The sequence below is a fragment of the Pseudorca crassidens genome, chromosome 6 (genome assembly GCF_039906515.1).
Source record: "Pseudorca crassidens isolate mPseCra1 chromosome 6, mPseCra1.hap1, whole genome shotgun sequence".
In the NCBI taxonomy this organism is placed as follows: Eukaryota; Metazoa; Chordata; class Mammalia; order Artiodactyla; family Delphinidae; genus Pseudorca; species Pseudorca crassidens.
The window spans coordinates 6,459,776-6,480,733 of NC_090301.1; the positions used below are offsets into that span (position 1 = coordinate 6,459,776).

The following is a 20,958-nucleotide window of genomic DNA, read 5'->3' on the forward strand; positions in this document are numbered from 1 at the left end:
CTCTGCACCTCAGGGTCCAGTGAGCAGAGCTCCTCTCCTGGGCAAACGGTAAAAGCCCTTATCCGCATCCCAGGGGGCGTGTGGGTGAACTGATTGATTACTGGACATTAATATCCAAAAGCCACTTTGCACAAATAACACATTTCCGGGGCTGCCATGCTGAGGTTTCTTTACTTACGTCCACCTGCCCCACAGAGCAGCAGGAATGAGCAAAATGTGACCTGGAGGCGAAATCCAACCCCAAACCTTCCAAATCGTTCTTTTTCTCTAGAGTCAGGTCCAGACTCGGCCAACAAGACATGAGGGTTCCCCAGGGAAGGCTTCCAGCTGCTCTGCTCAAATAATTTTAATGCTTTTGAGACATGGTTTTCCATTTCTATAGCAGACAGGCTGAGCTCTGGGGCCACAACATCCCCACCCCGCTCAGCAAACCCAAATGTCCAGGGCAGCACACGGGCCAACTCTCGTGTTCAGGCTCTCGCCCACCCAGCTCTGATGGCTCTCACTGTCCCTGCCAGCCACTGGCCATCTAGTGTCTTCCCTGAGAGGAATTCTGCAAGGTCTCCTTTGACTTGACATCTCCCGTGATATCTAGTGCCCTCAGCTGCCCAGCTGGTGGGAGCTCTGTCCCCTAAGAGCAGCTGAGCACCTCAGATAAGCACGAGAGGAAGAGGAAGCAGGAGAGACAAACTCTCCGACACCCACTGACGGTGAAAATGTTACCAAGAGATAAATGTTTAGGATTCACATAGCCTTGTATGTGGATGAAATCCGGCAGTACGTTAAAAGAGTGCCTGACCAAAGAACAGATGGATGACTCCATATTAAGGGCATTTATGTAATTCATCATTTTCATAATACATCATAGATCAAAAAGACAAATACCATTTAAACTGTTTCTAGAAAGTCTCCTGGCAACATGCAGCATCCATTTCTGATTAGAAGAAATAAAGAAGAAGAAAAAGGAAGGAGCTTAATAAATAAGAAACAGGAGGAAACTTCCATGATATGATAAAAGGAAAAGAGAGGGGGGAAAAAAAAAAGAATTCAGGAAGGAGACTTGTTCCAAAATAAGTAAGCAATACTTCATAGCCTTCCTGCATATCAAAAAGTAGTTATTGCAAAAACATAATAGAAAAACTATCTCACTCACAACCACAAATAGCTAGAAAAAAAAATGGAACAAAAAATCGGCCACATCCACGTGAATACAGCCATAAAAGTTTACTGGGAAACTATACGTATTTGAATAAATGGAGAATCACGCCATTTTTTCTGGCATGTTTTAAAGACGTCAGCTTCCCCTAAATGGCTCTACAAAGTTAACATCATCACAATAAAATTCATTAAAGAAATTTTTTGGAAGAGGGAAGAAAAAAGGATTGCAGAAGATGAGGCTTAGGCTCTCCACATGATTAAATATATAAGAAAAGCCAGGGAAGTTCTGAGTAAGAATAATGAAGGGCACTCATACAACAGATGTTAAAATGATTTTGAAAAATCAGTAATTAAAGCCATTTGGTAGTAAAAACCAAAATAGAAAGACTGATGAACAGAACAGAATGAAAAGTCTGCAAAAAATTCACAAAGGAAAAGTAGATGTTAAAACAACGGCAGAATTTTAGAAGAAACTGCAACACGAGAAACTTGCCAGCTAGAACGCAATCAGGGAAACCCCTCTTCCAAGCTTTCCACAGATTTCATACATTTTTCCATCCGCCATTCCTTCCCAGACACTGCAGCAGTATCCAGTGAACCTTGATGACCCTGACCTGACTTTTTGCACCCACTCAGTGCCCCAGCGGGCGCGTTAAAACGTTCCGCACATCCTGGCTCCCCTCGCGCTCTGCAGCACCAAAAAAACATCGACGCTAACAGTAAGAGACAGCCAGCGATTCCACTGCACTGGTTTTGAAATGCTAACTGTTGAGCATGTTTCTGTCAAAGTAACACAACTAAGATTGTGCCATTGCCTGTGTAAAGACCCATGAAATCTCCCTTCACCTGCAGGGAAAAGTCCACATTCTTTAACACGGCATAAGGGACACCCCATAACCCAGCCCCTGCCGACCTTCCCCCATCCGCAGTCTCTAGTTCTCCCCAGAACAGCTTTATCTCTTCTGCTTCTCTCCCTCTCCAAACAATGCTCACAGGGTCCTCTGAGCAAATGTCTCCTCCATTCGCTGCTGCCCACCCCCAAGATCTGTCACCATTAATAACCCCGACTCTGCACCGGAGTCCCTTGTGAATAGGTTTCTCGTGCCGCTCGTATCGTACTGTATCTTTTCACATCATCTTATGTTACTGTCTATGTGCCCATCTCCCGCTCAGAGAGCAGAGCCTTTAACCTCTCTCTGCCTCCAACTCCTCATTTATGAATGATTATAAAGCCACACCTACACGATGACTAATTAAATGAGGCTGCACATGTGAAGCACCTGGATGTGCCTAGCACAGGAAAGTATCAATATTAGCTATTGTTATTGTTACAATTATCTGCTCTCTTTTTCTTCTTTTCATCCCATTTCAGTAGCCTGCCTGGGACTGGTGAAGTCACCGGAACGTTTCATCTGTACCAGGAGATATTTTCTTTTGTCTACTTTTCTACATATTCATAATGCACATATATTATTCCTAAGATTAAAAAAATATTTTATTCTTAGAAATTATCTTAGACGGGGCATGTCTGATGAGTCCTTTCCAGCAGAAATGCCGTGGGTGAATTTATCTTCGGGACACGGTGCCTGAAAGCATTAACAGCTCCGTGTTAAGACGACCCCGAGTCATCTACTGACCTCAAGATCACTTCGTGCCTCTGATAAGCCACATAGGGCCTGTGATCGATAATTTTAATGTGGAATCATTGCAGATGTTTACACCCATTTATTTTCCCTGCTGAGTAACATCTAGAGAGCATTCCAATATTGCTTTAAAATTCCCAAGTGTACATTTATGCTACAGTTCAAAAGGTTGCCACTGTGCACGGTTAAGCTCTCACATGAATATTCTGATGCGGTACCAGACGGGGGTCACAGCCCGGAGCTGTCGGCTTGGAGTGAACCCGGAATATCCATCACAACCATCAGAAACAGTGTCCTGACGAGTCAGCTCAAGGATGGCAAGGGGGCTACTCCAGCTGCTCAGACCGGTATTAACAGATAAAGGGCCTCTGCCTTAGCCCAAGATGAATCTAAGGATCCCCCAAGGGAAGGGGAGCTCCCCAGCGGTCACACTTACACACTGAATGAGGCAACAGCGGGGTGTGGCCCAACGGCTCGGGCCTCGCAGGGAACAGACTCAAGTTCAAGCCTCAAGTGCACACAGGCAAGACAGACGGCAGTGCGGCCAGGGCCACAGACGCTGAGCTGCCCGACTTCCACTTCCTCAACCTGAAAATTGCAGGCCGGACTCCTGTCCCACTCAGCTCCAAATTCTATCATTTTATGATTGTCATGGGGATAATGAATTACAAACTGGCATGGTCCTTAAGAAGGGCTTTGGTGAACAGCTCACAGCACACAGACTCGGGAGAGCTCTAAGCACTCCGCTTCCTGAGATCTACTGAATTCGTGTAGCTCAAAGGCCATCGCATTGGGAGCTGTCGGCCCTTCTGTTTAATTTTTGTAGATATTATATTAATGGTCAGTTTTTACAGGGACTACCCAATGTTTGATGTACAGGTTGACAGGATAGGTTATCACTATAAAATAGGACCCCAAATCATCGCATTCCCTCCCCACTCTTGCTTCGAGTTTGGGAATCGGTCCTCCCTTCTCTGCCCTCACGTGGATACACAACCACCCGTCTCTGCCACTTCTCTCTGCAAGCTCAGACTCGGGGACCTCTGGCAGCCTCTGACATGGTCCAGCCTCCCGTAAGCAGTATAGGCGTCTGGATTCCTGAGTCCTTCCCAGGCCCCACTTTAGGGGCGGTGATGGAGTTGGGGGTGGGGTGGGGTGCATATTCCCTCTTTAAGGCTGAGTGGGACAAAGGGCCACATGATCTCCATGGCCCAGGCACCTGGCACAGAACCGATGTTATACATCTATGTGATGAACCCCTCACTGGTCTGACATTCACCATTGACACTACTTGGTGAATAACAGACCAGGAAGCTATTCCCCTAACTAAAACTGAAAAATGAACTAAAAGCAGAAAGAATCCTGTTCTTTTCATTCATGGAAAGGGCCAGGTGCTGAGACGGACACAATCTCCACTCTCCAGAGCTTACGGTCTGGAAGAAGAGGAAGCTACCACGGTGAAGGGGGCCCACGGGGTCTCTATGCACAGTGGGGAGGGCACGAGGACCACTCGGGCGAAGGATGCTGCTGGACTCCCTAGAGGGCAAGAGGAACGGGGAGGAGACGGTCAAGGTAGAACGGGTAATGCCGACAGAGGGGTGACATTTGCAAAAGTGTCAGGCACGACAGATCACCCTGTTTAGGGATGGACAGGTGGGATGCCTGTCAGGGACAGGTTGCAGGGGTGAAGCCTGAAGGTGTTTTCAAAGCCCAGGTCGATGGCCTCGGAGGAAGCTGAGGAGGCTGAAATCTACCTTGAACACTATGGGGAAATACTGAAATCCTTCCAGAATTTTAAGCAGAGAAGTGACATTTTAGAAACACCACTATGGCCACAGTGTAGAAGCTGGTATAGAGGAGGACGTCGCTGTACACCTGAAGACCAGATGACCACTCATGGCTCAGCCCCTTGGATGCGTGATGTCCCCAAAGGCACATGTCCCCCCACCCAGCCTCACTCAACGGGAGGCCACTGACCGACAAAGAAAGATGACCCTCGTCTACAATCCTGGTGCCCCTCAGGACTCTATATGTCAACTGTCTTCTGATTCTTTTTTTCTAAATTATGGAAGTAATATATGATCATTGTGTTGAGTGAAATATATACTTGCCTTTTAAAAATTTCTTGTTTTTTACTGTCAGAAAATAAGATTTTGCCATAAGTATAAGGCTGCACTGAGCTTCTTATATTTAACAAAATGCCATCCTTCCAAGTCAATAAACATAAATCTCATCTTTTCTTTTTAAGGGCTGCATAATGTCCCATGGTATGGATACGACACGCTTTGCTTTACCATCCCTTTATTGATAGGCATCAAACAATGATCTAATAAATGTTTTTTGCCTCGATATCTTTAGGAAAGATTCCCAGACATGAAGGAGTTGGGCCAAAGGTTTGCATATTTTTTAATAGCTATTTTCAGGTCACTTTCCCAAAAGTGGGAGACAATTCACATTCCCAGAGCAGTGCCCATTTCCCAGCATCATCTCCAGCAATTCTTATGACGTCTCTTCACCTGATGGATCCTAAACCAACACCTCGTTGTTGGTTTCAGCTGACCTTTCCCACCCATGAGGTTGAGCCCCTTCCCCTACAGTTAGTGGCCATTTGAATTTCTCTGAATTGCATTCCTCTGCCCATTTTCTACTGGCTCATCTTTCTCTCACCGATTTGCAGGAGCTCTTTCTATAGTAAGAATGAGAAGCCTTTGTTCACCTTAGGCAAACATTGCCCCCAGTCTATCATTTATCACATGACTTCATCTGAGGTATCCTGTTTAACGAAATTAAATGTGTTTTTCTTGTCCTTCACAGTTTCTCAGTTTCTGGTTTCAACTATGGTTTTTCTTTCACTCCAAAGTTTAACAGGTAATTTTTTTTAATTTGTATTTTGTTTCTAAACTGCTTGCCTGTCTATGCCAGGATTCATGTACCCAGAATAACCTCACATCAACAGCATAAAATTAAGGTACCCCCAACTGTACCCACCACATGGGGTTCTTTGAAACGCTCCTAAGAAAGACAAAGGGGCAAGATAAACATGATTTTCTAAATGGATTACAGAGAATGGCCAAAAGCAAAAAAGATGTGTCAGTCGCCATCGTGTTCTCACGCCAACCTCATTAGACACGAGCCCCAAAGGACGGTCGCTCTCCTGACTCTGCTCTCTTGATTTGTACTTAAACTAAATATTTTAAAGCTGCAGCTAACTAAAAGCTGAGTCCCTTAAGCCCTAGAATCCATCCCACGGAGTCCACAGAAAATGAGAACCTGGGAGCCGAGCTGAGCCACAGTCATTGCCAGGCCAGCATCTCGGCGCTCCGGGGAGGTTGCTAAATGGACACTAAACGTGCAGTCTGAACGTGTTGGAGGGGGTTACAGGCACCTGTCTTTGGGGTCCAGAAACTTAGTTACAGCTTATAGGACTCGCTATATCTTAATATCATCCCTTCAAGACCTCTCCCCGCCCCAGACCACCAATCCCCTATCAGAAGACCTCTATCATAAGCTCCTCGAGGGTGGACCTTTGCTGCCTCACTCCCGATTCCCCCAGCCCCACCTGGCACGGGGCCCGGCACGGCGCGGACCCCCAGCCGGCGCATGGCCAAGCACATACCCAAACATGGCGACCAGCAGGTTGACCAGCAGGATGTTGGTGGAGAGCATGTAGATGCACACCAGGGGGATGGTGATCCACTCGGGGAAGCGGGGCAAGTTGTGCTCGTCCAGCTCCACGCACAGGGGCTTGGACTCATTCCCCGTGAAGGTGCAGTGGGAGAAGTCGTACGTGGTACCTGAGGATGCAACAACAGACAGGTGATGTGAGGACCCTCTGGAGGGGGCAGTGCTAAAGCACCACAAAGGTGTGAGGATCGTGCAACGTGCTGGGCATTGTTCCAAGGCACTCTATCATGGGTAAGCCTCAGAATCAGGCGTTCAGCTACTCACTAAGCATTTATTGACTGAATAATAGTGCATTGAAATAATGCCATTTGCAGCAATACGGATGGACCTAGAGATTGTCATACTGAGTGAAGTAAGTTAAAAAGAGAAAGACAAATATCATATGATATTGCTTATATGTGGAACCAAAAAATAATGGTACAAATGAACTTATTTACAAAACAGAAATAAAGTCACAGATGTAGAAAACAAACTTATGGTTACCGGGGGAAATGGGGGGATACCTTAGGACTGACATATACACACTACTATATATAAAATAGTTAACTAATAAGGACCTACTGTATAGCACAGAGAATTCTACTCAATACTGTGTAATGACCAATCTAAAAAAGAGTGAACATACGTATAACTGATTTACTTTACTGTACACCTGAAACTAACACAACATTGTAAATCAACTAGACTTCAATAAAAAAATTTTAAGTATTTATTGAGCAGCTACTATGAGCCAGGACTTCACTAGGATGGAAGATAAAAAGGAAAGCAAGGTAAACATGGTCTTTGCCCTCAGGGAGCTTCCAACCTCTTTGGAAGAATAGGCAGATGATTGATCACACAAGTTGAACATTTCAGCCCCTGAGAAGTGCTAAGAAGGACGCGTACAGTGTGCTCCGTGGGCACAAACTGAGGCACCTCATCTGAGAACGGTTCCACAGGAAGGAAGCGTCTCTGAACTGAGGACAGAAGGATGAGTAGGAGCCAGCTAAATGAATGGGGAGGGATGGGGTGCCCAGAGCATCTGGAGAGGGAACAGCACGTGCAAAGGCCCTGTGGTAGGGGGACTGGAAAGGTCTGCTGAAATGAGAGAACAGGATGTGCAGTTAGCATGTTAACATTTTTATCTTTATACTAAAAGCAACGGATAGCCGTTAGACTGCTTGACACAGAGGTGTGACACATCAGATTCTCTTTATTCAAGGATCCCTCTGGCTGCAGCACAGATCGCAAGGAGCCAGAGGGAGACGTGAGGAGGTTCTGCCTAAGAGCCACGTGGGAAGGGGATGAGGATGGCTTAGGGTAGTGGTGGTGGGGATGGTAAAAAGTGGCTGGGTTTCAAAGACCTTTAGGGGATAAAATCAACAAAACTAGCTGATGAACTGGAGGTGGGGGAGGAAGTCATAGGAGGCGTCAAGGACGTGACATCGAGGTTTCTGCTTCGCACATCTGTGCGACCGGTGGTGACAGATCCTAGAATGGGGACTTGCAGAAGGTCTGAGTCTGGAAGGGAGGATGGAGAGGTGTGTCTGGGAATCTCAGAGAAGGCAATGGATGTGAGTGTCTGGCCCTCTGGGAGTCGCTCCGGGCTACAGACCCTCATCGGGGCGTGTGAGTTTGAGTTTAGTCCTGCCGGTCGGTGAGACGCCCAGCAGAAAAGTCGGTGCTACACCCATTTTTACCTGCAATGGAACTGAGAGGCAGAGACTCCAAGCTGCGTCCCAGGGCACACAGCACACACGTGGTTGGACCGGGATTTGAACCCCACCTGCCACTGGCGCTCTGGGTCAGTTACTGTGAGCTGTCCCTCACAGGACTAAAACCATGGACACGTAAGGTTGCCGTGAGGACAACACACACTCCCTTTTATGTAAAATGGTAAGTACAGCGTGCAGACGGGAAATCATAACAACAAGGTGCCTTCCCATCGATGCACGGAAAAGAGCTGTTTCTAAGGTCTCGGAAGAGGCTGCAGCAAAAGAGGCCAGAAGGACCATACGAGGCCACGGAGCTAATTGAGGAAACACCAAGGAGCTGAGAAGCAAGAGCACAGCGCCAGGCAAACATCGGGGTGGGTTTCCCGTGGCAGGCAGAACATGACAAGCTCAGGCTACTGTCAGCATCACAGAGATGCTTTAGACAGTTTATCCAAAACACACACCAGTTTGCACATGCCCGACACTTCCCTTATGTCAGCTGGGTGTGGACGAATCCATGTCATCTCTGCCACCATTAACCTGCCTCCGAAAGACAGCTGGCAGGAGGCTAATGCCGGAAGTTTAAATTCCAGGTTGCAGTGCAAAATGTTTCAATATTGCACTTTTTGAAATAAATGAGCACCCCGTCACTGTTGTACAGGACAGACTCGCAACACTCGTTTCTAAACCAGTGAGGCTCCTTGCTTTCATCGGCCACGTTGCTGTTGGAAATATGAGAAACACTCTATTTAAAAAGGTTTAAAAATTGCAGGCTGAAATGTTGGGAACAAGCTTACAAGGTGGACGTAAGATCCTGCTCAGGAGAAAGAAATGGCTTTGAGGGTTAGCGTCCCCTGACTGGTGTTGGCCAGATCCCAGCCGCCTCTGCTCCTAAGACAGTCCCCAGGGTCAGAGTGGGGAGCCTCAGAGGCTGGTTCTAGAAGCATCTGCCGCCTCCCAGCTGTCCCCCGCCCAGGCCACGTCAGGCTTACTGTCCACGTCGCTGGGCACTTGGCCGAACATGGCCAGGTAGGGCTCATAGATGACCGAGCGGAAGATCCACCTCCAGCGATGCTCATTCTGCCTGAGGATCCCTTGCCTGGCCACGCCGAAGGCCACCATCCACACGGCAAAGAGGAACAGGAAGAAGAACACGTCTATCAGCTGTCATGGGAGGACACGAGAGTGGAGTCAGGACTGCACCAGGGCGGCCTGTCCACTCCGCTGACCACGGAGAAGGACAGAGGCCCCTGGACCCTGGAACCTAAGGTGCCCAGCATTTGATCACTGATTTTTAAAAATGGCCATCATCACCCCTGGGTCTCGGGGCATCTCCTTCCCGGCACTAAAACTGACGGATGCATCTTTCCTTGCAGGTCCCCAAACCAGCGCAGCAGCAGAGACTTTCTGAATGAGACCAGCCTGGGAGCAGAAGAGGGATCCAACTCTGGACCCCCCTCCTCCTCTCCAGCTCACGTTCTGCAGACCCCTAAGCTATTGCCTTAGTTTTTTTTTCCTTAAGGAAAATAAAAGCTCTCCTTTTTAGACAAGAAGGCACCGTTTTATCTTTCTTAATGTTTTGCACACATAGCATGACTTCATGGTGACTTGATGCCCCAGATATGCTTTGAATTAAAACCACAAACTCAAGAAGCTCAGCACTGGAAAGGAACCTCCAGATGAGCTCATCCAAACGCCCATCTGATTTAAAGACAGAAACACGGGAGGTTTGCGTCACGTGGAAAACAAGCTGAGAGAAGCAACATCGTCAGTGTGTATCTTTCTGTTATTTGTCCCCATGGAACGGGGCTGGCAGTGCTTTCCCGAAGTCTGTATCGCATGGTTGTAAGATTAAAGTTCCAGTCCACGCTATGCTTCTAGCTCACTGCATGTCTCCAGACAAACATATTAACCTTCTTGAACCTGACTGTCCACATCTGTAAAATGGGTATAAAAGTCCCTCTCCCGCCTAGGCTCCTAGTGAGTTGGTAAGACTCAAGTGAAAGCACTTGGAAACATGTGAAATCTAGAGATCTTTCTTAGCAACGCACTGAGTCACACTGTTTGCTCCTAACAGCCATCTTTTGTTAAATTTTAACCTGGAAGAGGGGTCCCTGATGAAAACACATCAAGAAAGTAAACCCTGCTGATTGTGAAATGCAGCCATCACTCTATGCACAAAATCCTCCTCTCAACAATGAAAGGAACGCTGGATGCAGTTAGAAGAAGGACAACTAACTGCAAATATTCTTCATTCTTACCATCCTCTGCAACATGATAATCTTGGGTCCTAAATTCCTGCTGACCGTGAAAATGTGAATCAACCTGAGCGTGAATATAATGTAATCCAGGCAAAAAATCACTCGTCCGGAGTACAGCGAGGTTTTGTTAGAAGGGTAAAGCCTGTGGAAAGAAGAGGAAAGGAGCTGTGAGATGCTGACAAAAGATTTCTAAGTTTCGCTTTTTATCATTTTTATTTATTTCTGGATTTTATTTGCTAATTTTTTTAAATTTTATTGAAGTACAGTTGATTTACAATCAAAGTTTTGCTTTTAAAAATAACCAAACGTGAAGAAACAGCCAAAAGCCTGGGAACTGAGAGTAAGTGGAAATAGACCAGGGACATCACCGGCCCATCAGCCACTGAAAACCAAAGGCCACGTCTACTGCCCTCGTGGACTCCAGGAGAGGTGGGACACTTTAGTCCTTCATCCCAAATACTCCTGCAGGACCCAGTCCCGACATCGCTAACTTCCTGGCTCACGGGCCTCTACAATGACCCCGGCCACTTGGGACTTGACCCTGCCAGGTTTCCCCCAGTGAAACTTACCTCGTTTGCACCAGATCATCTGATTAGCTAACCACCTGCTGGCGTGTTCATTGAAAGCCATATGTGCTTTCTAACTGGAATGCTCTAGCAATCACATCCAACCGTGATTCAAATGCTGGGCCTTTGAAAGAGACCCAGGAAACTCTGCTCAATGTTATGTGGCAGCCTGGATGGGAGGGGAGCTTGGGGGAGAATGGATACATGTATATATATGGCTACGTCGGTCTGCTGGGCGCCTGAAACTATCACAACATTGTTAATCGGCTATACTCCAATATAAAATAAAAAACTTAAAAAAATAATGCTGGGCCTTTAACCCAAGCAGAAAGGGAGGGTTTTTTTGGAGGAGGAAATTGAGCTCTTACCCCGTTCATACTGTAGAGCGAGCACTCACTGTAAAGCATCTCGTTCTGGGGAGGTGTGAATATTAATGGTCAGGCTTCTCTGCTCCAATAGACCACGAGCTTCACCTTGAAGCTATTTGGGCAAGGCGGGCCGGAAAGGAGCATGGCTGGACAAGGTGGGCCAAGGTTTGTATGCACCCCAATTTCCCTATCACGTGGCATCATGTTGCTTTTTGCCTTCAGCCGTACTTTTCAACTGGTTTTTCTAATCCTCAGGGATTGAGGAGCTCTTGTAGCTGGGAGGGCAGTCTCCAGAACCAACATTTAAGTTGAAGTGAAGTGTATGTTAGAAGATTACATGGCCCCAAACGAAAACACTGTGTTATATTTAACACCCTCATCATTCTCTCCTCGATTTCTAATTCTCTCCCCAAATTCTATAAGCACAAAGAGAAAAACCATGAAGAACCCTTTTTCAATTACAGATCACCAGGAGGGGGGAAGAGAGGAGACTCAGCTTTATGCCAACCAAGCTGTGTCTCTAAGAGGCAGAGACAATGGGCGTTTGTAATAATCTCTAAATGGGGGCGGGGAGGGCACGTGGCAACAGGGCAGCCCCAGCCTGGCTTAGCCTCGGGCCATGTGATGGGAAGAACCGGCACCGTTGCAGTAAGAAAACATTTTTTAAAAGGAATAGCAGCCTCTTTTCTGAATGGAATTCCAGAGATAGGCTATATTCATAAAATAACGGGACCATAGTTCATCCTCTCTCTCTTATCTTGGGCTTGAAACATCTTTCCTCCGCCTTTCCACCCAAGAGAACCCCAAAACACCTGAAACTTGAAAACGTGGTGAGGACTACTTACCGAAATACGATCCCTGCTATGAAATAAAAGAGCCCAAGCGTATCCATGATGTTCCACAGGTCGGTAAAATAATTCACCCCATTCATGTACCACTGCAGCACAGAGAGGGACAGAGAGAGGACACAGCATCTTGGAAACATCAACTGCTTCCGGATTTATTCTTGCTCACAAATTTCTTTCCATATCCTTTTTGAGCCCATGATGTGCCAAGTACGCCCTGCAACTGCGCTGTGCTGTTCCAGGGGGATTGGAAAGTAGGTTGCATGCTTGCTGTGCTGTTATTCATGTGTTGCTAACAAAGTCAAGATAAAAAGACTCGTGGATCCCAACTGTTTTTAAAGAGAAACCTGCAGAGAGTGAGTACAACCTGTGTGGGCAAAAGTGGAACGCCCCTCCCCATGGCTGCCACGTACAGTGGTGTAGGCTGTGCACTGCACAACTCTAGAGGGTGTTATCCATACTGCCGTCATCACAGATTTGTGTGTTTACTGTAAAAATTTTCTGGCACATGGCAATAAAGCATCTTATTAAAGAAACTTTTTTTAAAGTTTTAAAAACTTTTTTGCTTTTTGCACACAGGTGCTAAGTGTGGCAGCTAGGAGGACAGACGTGGTCACAGAAATGACCGACAGGAAGAGTGTGCCACAAATCAAGAGTGATCCTTCCATCATGATTTGTATATATCGGTCATGATTTCTCAGAAGAAAGCATGTCAGGAAAACACTGAAAGAGGGATAAGATTAACCATTAGAAGGCTGCATCTGGACAGCCTCTCTGGCAATGCATACGCTGGATTTGAGGGATTCCAGGGTGGTCATCTAACCCTTTCATTCATCCATCCACTCAAAACATATTTACTGAGAATCCACGGGATTGCAAACACCTGTGCTGGGCTCCTGGGACACAGAGACATCATCGGATTGGGGGTGATGTCGACACTCAAGGAATCTACCGGCCCACAGCAAAGACAGACGTTAAACATGTTTAAAATGAAACGTGATAAGGGTCGGAGGGGAGGTAAGATCAAAGGTCCAAGTGAGCTCAGATAAGGAAACCACCAGACTTGTGCACGGCAGGAAAACAACAGCAAAGATGTGTCATCAAAGGAACGTGCACTTTTCAAATCTACTAAATGAACCACCAACATGGGTCCACCTGCTGTTAAGATATCTTACTTCCTATTCTGCACCTGAAACCAAGGCCTAAGAAAAAGCAGCAAAGGAACTTGCCCTTAGGCAGAAAGCCAGCAAGTGATGGGTCTTAGGGCTCTGAAATGTGGTTTCCTCTCTCCAACATCACCCTGCTTCTTTAGAACCCCCCCACACACACAGAGATCCCACAATCTTAGACTTGGATTTAAGAAACATCATCCGTTTCTCAACAAGTATTTCTTTTCACTCATTTATAAATGCAAACAGCAACTTTAGTGGACAAAGGGGTGAGGGTGTTATGAAATCAAGTACCAAGGAAATGTTAAAATCCCCCAGGTGTGAGCAGCCCAATTTGACCATGTTCTCCTGTGGGATGGCTGAACTCCTGGGCTCAGAAATCCAGTCAGGATTCCTAACTGCCCATTTGGGTGGTCCCAGTGAAACTGATCACCACCCACCAAGAGCCATTTGCAAGATGAGGGTAGTTGGGACAAGCTCTACCTGCCACCTGCTTCCCTCTTTGAAACCCTGGCCTGAGAGGCAGGTAGGCACAGGGCAACAGGGCAGCCCCAGCCTGGCTCAGCCTCGGGCCACATGACAGGAAGAACCATAAGTAGATCCAGTCTGAGGTTGGGAAGCACGGTTGCAGTAAGAAGACATTTTAAAAAAGGAATAGCCGCCTCTTTTCTGAATGGAATGCCAGCGATTGGCTGTATTCATAAAATACCGGGAGCGTATCTCATCCTATCTCTCAGGATTTGGGGATTCAAGGGCCTCAAGACTGAACGTGCTCTCCATGAAGGGCCGCTGGGACTTACCTCACTTTAAATAAACATTCACAGTCTGTTTAATAGACCTAAGAGCTATTTAGCAACTATGTTTGCACTTATTGATTGCCTTGGTGAAAAATTCCAATTAACATAGCAACCTCTGTCTCCTGGGCAAGGGGACACAGGGAGACACTGACAAGCATGCATTTGACACCCAGACACTATCTGAAGCAGGTAACATCCTGCCTGGTTTTGCTTTTTGCTAACAAATGTGAATTAGGTTAATTAAGACAGTACCAGGCCGGCAGAGCTGATTGAGGAAACCAACCACAATGAAGGATTCCAAAGGCCTGAGTCTGCAGACCCGAAAGGGAAACAGCGACCCCAAGTGTCAGAGTCCTGTAATGACAGGAATCAGCAAGGCTGTGCTGTGGAGATGGGGCTCACAGACCACACAGGCAGAGCTGCTCCCTGCCAGCAGGGGTGGCCTTGACTCCACGCTCCTGACCTTAAGCACAGGCACGTCCCTCACCATCGCCTTAATATGCAGGACTGCTGAATTCAAACTGCCCCTGACGCAGACGTACAGAATGGACTTGAGGACATGGGGAGGGGGAAGGGGAAGCTGGGACGAAGTGAGAGAGTGGCATGGACATATATGCCCTACCAAATGTAAAACAGCTAGCTAGTGGGAAGCAGCCGCATAGCACAGGGAGATCAGCTGGGTGCTTTGTGAGCACCTAGAGGGGTGCGATAGGGAGGGTGGGAGGGAGACACAAGAGGGAGGAGATATGGGGATATAGGTATATGTATAGCTCATTCACTTTGTTATACAGCAGCAACTAACACACCATTGTAAAGCAATTATACTCCAATAAAGATGTTAAAAAAACACTGCCCCTTCAAAAATCACTTTTACAAAGAAACAGAGGACACACTTGGACAAAAGCTACACATCGCTAATACCACCCATTATGAAGGTAGAACAGCTGGGACTCAGCCAGACCCTGTGGGCATCACATCAGGCCTGGGGAGTAACTGGGAAGCACATCAGAAACCCAGAACCTCCCCCTGAGGCTCCTGCCCACCGTCTGCCCCCACTCAGTGTCCCTGCTCTGTGTCTCTCCTGAGCAAAGCTCTACACACTCCACCTGCCGGGGGACCCTCTCCGTGCAAAAATGCACCTGTCCTGAGTGTCCTTCCTGCATGACCCGAATAAGGGATGAGCAGTTAAATGTACATGCGAATCTGAAGGGAGATGCTTGTGACGTAAGGACTCCAAATTTTACAATCCAAGTCCTCTAGGCCAACCTCCCCGTCAACTCAAGACTCGCTCATTCAGTGCTACTGGCGTCGCTCACCTCCTCTCCCTGAAAGCTCCCAGAAAAGACCCTGCCGGTCATCGCTAGCTGGTAGAAAGTCCATGAGGACAGAGATATCTGCCTGTTTGGTGCACCGCTGTATCCCCAGGGTCTAAGACACTGCTTGTGGTAGGTGCTCAATAAATATTGGTTGAAAGAAAGACTGCGTGAATGAAGTGCTTGGCTTAAGCCGGGATGACTCTCCCTGCATCCTCCTTCTGGGCCAAGCTCTGCCCCTAGAGCAACCCAAGATAAGTCGTCTCTCTAGACCTCATGCTCCTTTAGATTCCTAGAGGACACAAACGACGTTTGGACTCTGTGAATTTCATGCAGCCGGGAGGCAGGGTCAGGATCGGGACGAGGGGAGAAATGCTGGGAGCGTGAGTGAGCGGCAGCCAGCAGCAGGAAAAGAACTTTCCTTTTTACCAACCATTCCAAGAAGCTGCCAACAGCACCCTCTGCTCAAAAGGGTACATCTGAGCCCCCCCTGCCAACTTCCTCCCCACGTGCCCGGTGCTGGCGTCACGGTTCCCCCCTTACTCTCGGTCACAGCACATCTCTGGGGTTGAATCAGGAAGACCCCGCCTCGTCAATTCGGTTTTTAAAAAAAGATACACGCACTTGCCAGAAACGTGACAACGCCCGCTCCTGTGCTAGGCCCCGAGGATCAAATGTGAATAAGAAACAAACATCTGCGTGAAGTCATTTCCATGCCACCCAATTCTGGGCAAGAGCAGAGTATGTGTGAGGAGCTGGAACGCCCCAGTGAAGCTGGTGCCGGACGAGAGGGGCAAGGCTTGCAGGTAGGACACCCCGTCCTCTTGCTCCCCTCGGTAACTTCATGGTTATATGTAGGTCAAGTCATTATGCTGTATACCTTGAAAGTATACAGTGCTGTATGTCAATAATATCTCAATAAGCTGAAAAATATAACCACTTGCAGTAGGAAACATGCCCATTTAAGGATGGGGAACCAGAAGGTCAAAGAAATTAAGTAAGTTACTACCATGTTATTTGCAGTTCCTGCTGGTTTCTCTCTCTCTCTCTCTCTCTCTCTCTCCATTTATTTGTGCTTATGACTTATTTGCCCCACTGGGCCTCCCCGTCCACAGAGGATGAGAGGTCTGCTGGTCTCTCAAACAGGAGGAGACGCAAGGCTTTCCCCCCGCAGTCAGACAAACCCCTCCAAACTCACCCTTTCATCCTCTTCCTCTGCAAAAGCCAAACTTTCTCTTTCATGTGCCTTTGAAAGGTGGTCAACCACGCCCGGGAGCACAGCAAAGGAAGGGAGTCAGGGCCCCAGCACCCGACTGGTCTAGGAGGGAACACGTGCGACCCCATGCAGCGCCAGCTCCCATGACAACGTAACTCGGGAGCTTCCTAATTTAAAAGCTCTTGGTTAACTTTCTCACAATGGCCAGGGCCCATTCCCGTTTTAAATGCTGACTCTCCTTCCACCTTTCTCTGCTTCTCTCCAGGAGGATATTTTCACACCCTGACTGCTGATACACAGAAGTCCAAAAAAAAGAGAGAGAACTAGCAAGTAAAAGAAGGTCCCTGAGACTATATGGAAGGGGCTGTGGGTTGAATTGCATCCCCTCCAGATTCATACATTGAAGTCCTACCCCCCAGCACATCAGGATGTGATCTTGTTTGGAAGTAGGGTCCTTGCAGATGTAATTAGTTAAGATGAGGTCATACTGGAGCAGGATGGGCCCCTGATCCAATGTGATTAGTGTCCTTATGACAAGGGGAGATTTGGACAGAGACATGCACACAGGGAGAATATGGTGTGAGCATGAGGTCAGGGATTGAGCAATGCATCTACAGCCAAGGGACAGCAGAGAGGGCCAGCAAATCTCCAGAAACTGGGGACAGGCCTGGAACAGGTTCTCCCTCACATTCTCAGAAGGAACCAACCTTGCCCACAGCTTGATCTCAGACTTCTGGCTTTCAGAACAATGAGATGATGAACTTGTGTTGTTTAAGCCGCCCAGCTGGTGGTGCTTCATCATGGCAGCCCTAGCCCTAGCCCTAGCGAGCTAATACAGAAGTGCCCTGGACTGAACTGTGACCACTTGAGCCAATGCCTGGGGCACCCATGAGGCTGATCTGAAGTCACAGAAACCCTCTGCACGTCAGCAGGACCAGGTCCTGGGGGAGATTTGCTGGTAGACAGAAAGCCTGATAATCTTGCATGCTCAACACACCTCTACCTGTACTCCATCTCCAGCCTGCGTCTGCACCTCCCACCTACTAGGCAAGCAAAGGCAGATCCAGGGCACTGGTACCAGGACTCCTGCCACCCCTTGTGCCCATGGCAGACACTTCTAATTCATTAAGATGTTCTCCTGCTGAAAATAGAGGCTCAGAATCTTTCTCAACCCAGGGCTCCTAGAAGCCACCAAAAAAAAAAAAAGAATCTATTAGAGTTAGCATGATAGTCAAAACAATTTAGGAATCCTATTCCAGGCAGCAACTCTGTGGGGTCCAGAACAGCATCCTTTGCCCCTCCAAATATCTGGTATCACTTGGCACAGTACCTTGTACACTGTGAGCACCTAGGCCATACGTGTTGAATGGATATGTTTTTCGGTTTGGGCTCATATGGGACAAGAGTGACAGCAACAGCAGTTCTCAAATATTTTGTAAACTACCATCTTAAAAGGATTTTCTGGGATGACTTTTCATGATGGTTTAGGGACAGCACTGACCTCCACCATCAACATTTATTCATTCAACAATTATTAACTGAGCACCTGCTACGTGCCAGGCCTGGGCTAAGTTCAGATTAAGGGTGGGAAGAGGATGCCAAACAATGCAGATCCCAAGAAACTAGAGAAAACACCATGAATAAATGACATGAACTCCCTGAAATTCACAAGGACGAATATGAATTTCCGACATTGTCAATCTGACATGCTGGGCATTGAGATGCTCTTAGCTGGAAAGTCCTTCCTATTCCTCTGCCACTCATGGTGCTGCCTACCCCAGTGACAGTAATGACAGGATCACAAATGGCTCCTGATGATGGGAGTGGGTTTAAAAGTCCAAGGTCAACCTGCTCTTTGAACACATTCCCGAGTAATTCATCTCCACCAATTAACATTAATTAGAGAGCAAAGCTTGGGCTTGGGGCTAGGAGATCTCATGGAAGAGCGTCTTCATGTTCATGGGTGGCCACCAAATGAGAACATCTATTTGGGGGAAATAATGACTTTGGAACTTGAGGAGCAACTTCTGCTCCCCTTTGGCATTAGGAAGATGCCGCTCACTGAGGAAAGGAGGGGGGGCCCCACGTCGGGGCTGACCTACCTGTCTCACTTCATCACAGAACAGGACAAAGACCAGTGCATAGAGGACCAGCTCCGGGGGTTGCGGCACAGGGTGGAAATCCATGAGCAGCACGTAGGCAAAGAGCAGGAGGAAGGCGATATAGAAGACCACGTTCCAGGAGAAGACCACAAACGGGGAGGTGAAGAAGGCCACGTAGTACCACAGGAGCTTCCTGTGCTTGTCGAGGGGCTTCTTCCTGGACCGAGGAGGGATAGCACTGTCACCATCCTGGCCAACATCACTGCACGGGCTACACCTCTCCTCTGAACACCGATGAACATAGACCCACAGCTGGGCCAGGGACAGGTGGTGTCCAAATTGGGCTCTAAGTTTGACCCAGCCAAAATTCAGCCTCGGCATTTCATGCTTAATAGATCCAAATTCTGCCTCAGATATTGAAGACAGGAGCCCACTTCTACCTCTTTGAAATCAAACCTGGGGGAAACCCACGGAGATCCCAGGCCTAAAGTGCAGGGACTAGAGTGAACATTGTGATTTCCAGGGCTTGTGATCCTTTGCACAAGAGCACACACACACAGATGCTTGTACACACACACAGATGCATGTACACACACAGATGCATGTACACACACAGATGCTTGTACACACTCACAGATGCTTGTAAACACACACAGATGCTTGTACACACACAGATACATGCACACAGATACATGTACACACACAGATGCATGTACACACACACAGATGCATGTACACACACAGATGCATGTACACACACACAGATGCTTGTACACACACACAGATACATGTACACACACACAGATACATGTACACACACACAGATGCTTGTACACACACAGATGCATGTACACACACACAGATGCATGTACACACACAGATGCATGTACACACACAGATGCTTGTACACACTCACAGATGCATGTACACACACACAGATACATGTACACACACACAGATGCTTGTACACACACAGATGCATGTACACACACACAGATGCATGTACACACACAGATGCATGTACACACACACAGATGCCTGTACACACACAGATGCTTGTACACACACACAGATGCTTGTACACACTCACAGATGCATGTACACACACACAGATACATGTACACGCACACAGATGCATGTACACACACACAGATGCTTGTACACACACACAGATGCATGTACACACACAGAGGCATGTACATACACACAGATGCTTGTACACACACACAGATACATGTACACACACACAGATGCATGTACACACACACAGATGCTTGTACACACACAGATGTACACACACGGATGCTTATACACACACACAGATACATGTACACACACAGATGCATGTACACACACAGATGCTTGTACACACACAGATGCATGTACACACACAGATGCTTGTACACACACAGATGCATGTACACACACACAGATGCTTGTACACACACACAGATGCATGTACACACACAGATGCTTGTACACACTCACAGATGCTTGTACACACACAGATACATGTACACACATAGATGCATGTACACACACACAGATGCTTGTATACACACAGATGTATGTATACACACACTCACACAAGAGTATGTGCCTTGGTTTCATACCTAAATGATACAAAGCCACAGCCCACCAAGGGTATAATAAACAGACACAGGATAATCTTCCAGTTCTTGGTGTCTCGGGAAATCTCTCCGTACCATTGCTTGGAAAGAAAATTCTACAGGAAACAGAGACAAAGGACACAGGTCCTTATTAATGCAATGACATGCTGGATGGTGTGCGACCTTTCTTCCCAGCCCTCAAACCTCTCCAAATAAATAACTCTCTGAATTGAGATCTTTATTCTTTTATATTAGTTACCTGGATTTTAAGGGGCTATGATTCAACCATATAAAATTCTGTTTGATTTTCAATCCTTTTCTATGTTGGGTTCTGTGAACTTTAAAACAGAGGTTGTATGAGTCCAAATTCACTAAACCTATGAATTTTAACCAACTCAAATTCTTACTGTGTACGTTTAAACAAGCACCTCTGTAGCTCCTTTTCCCTGAAAGATCACAAATTCACACGACATCCAGTGCTACCTGCGGGGCCCCAAGGATTCATTTCTGGAGGCAGATAGGTGACACCTGT

General features: G+C 47.2%; 1 protein-coding gene across 5 annotated transcripts in view; it reads right to left on the reverse strand.

The window, feature by feature from the left end:
* The window catches only part of TRPM8 (transient receptor potential cation channel subfamily M member 8), a 139,870-nt gene that overhangs the window by 24,301 nt on the left and 94,611 nt on the right, over positions 1-20,958 (reverse strand). For 4 of the 5 annotated variants that reach the window (XM_067740157.1, XM_067740159.1, XM_067740160.1 and 1 more), the window contains 6 exons: positions 20,430-20,542; positions 18,817-19,033; positions 12,220-12,311; positions 10,441-10,582; positions 9,172-9,343; positions 6,418-6,595 (listed from right to left, as the gene is read on the reverse strand). In XM_067740157.1, coding sequence (XP_067596258.1) covers positions 6,418-6,595; positions 9,172-9,343; positions 10,441-10,582; positions 12,220-12,311; positions 18,817-19,033; positions 20,430-20,542 — 914 coding nt within the window. The remainder of the gene's footprint in view (positions 1-6,417; positions 6,596-9,171; positions 9,344-10,440; positions 10,583-12,219; positions 12,312-18,816; positions 19,034-20,429; positions 20,543-20,958) is intronic. The other variant, XR_010944165.1, reaches the window with a different exon arrangement.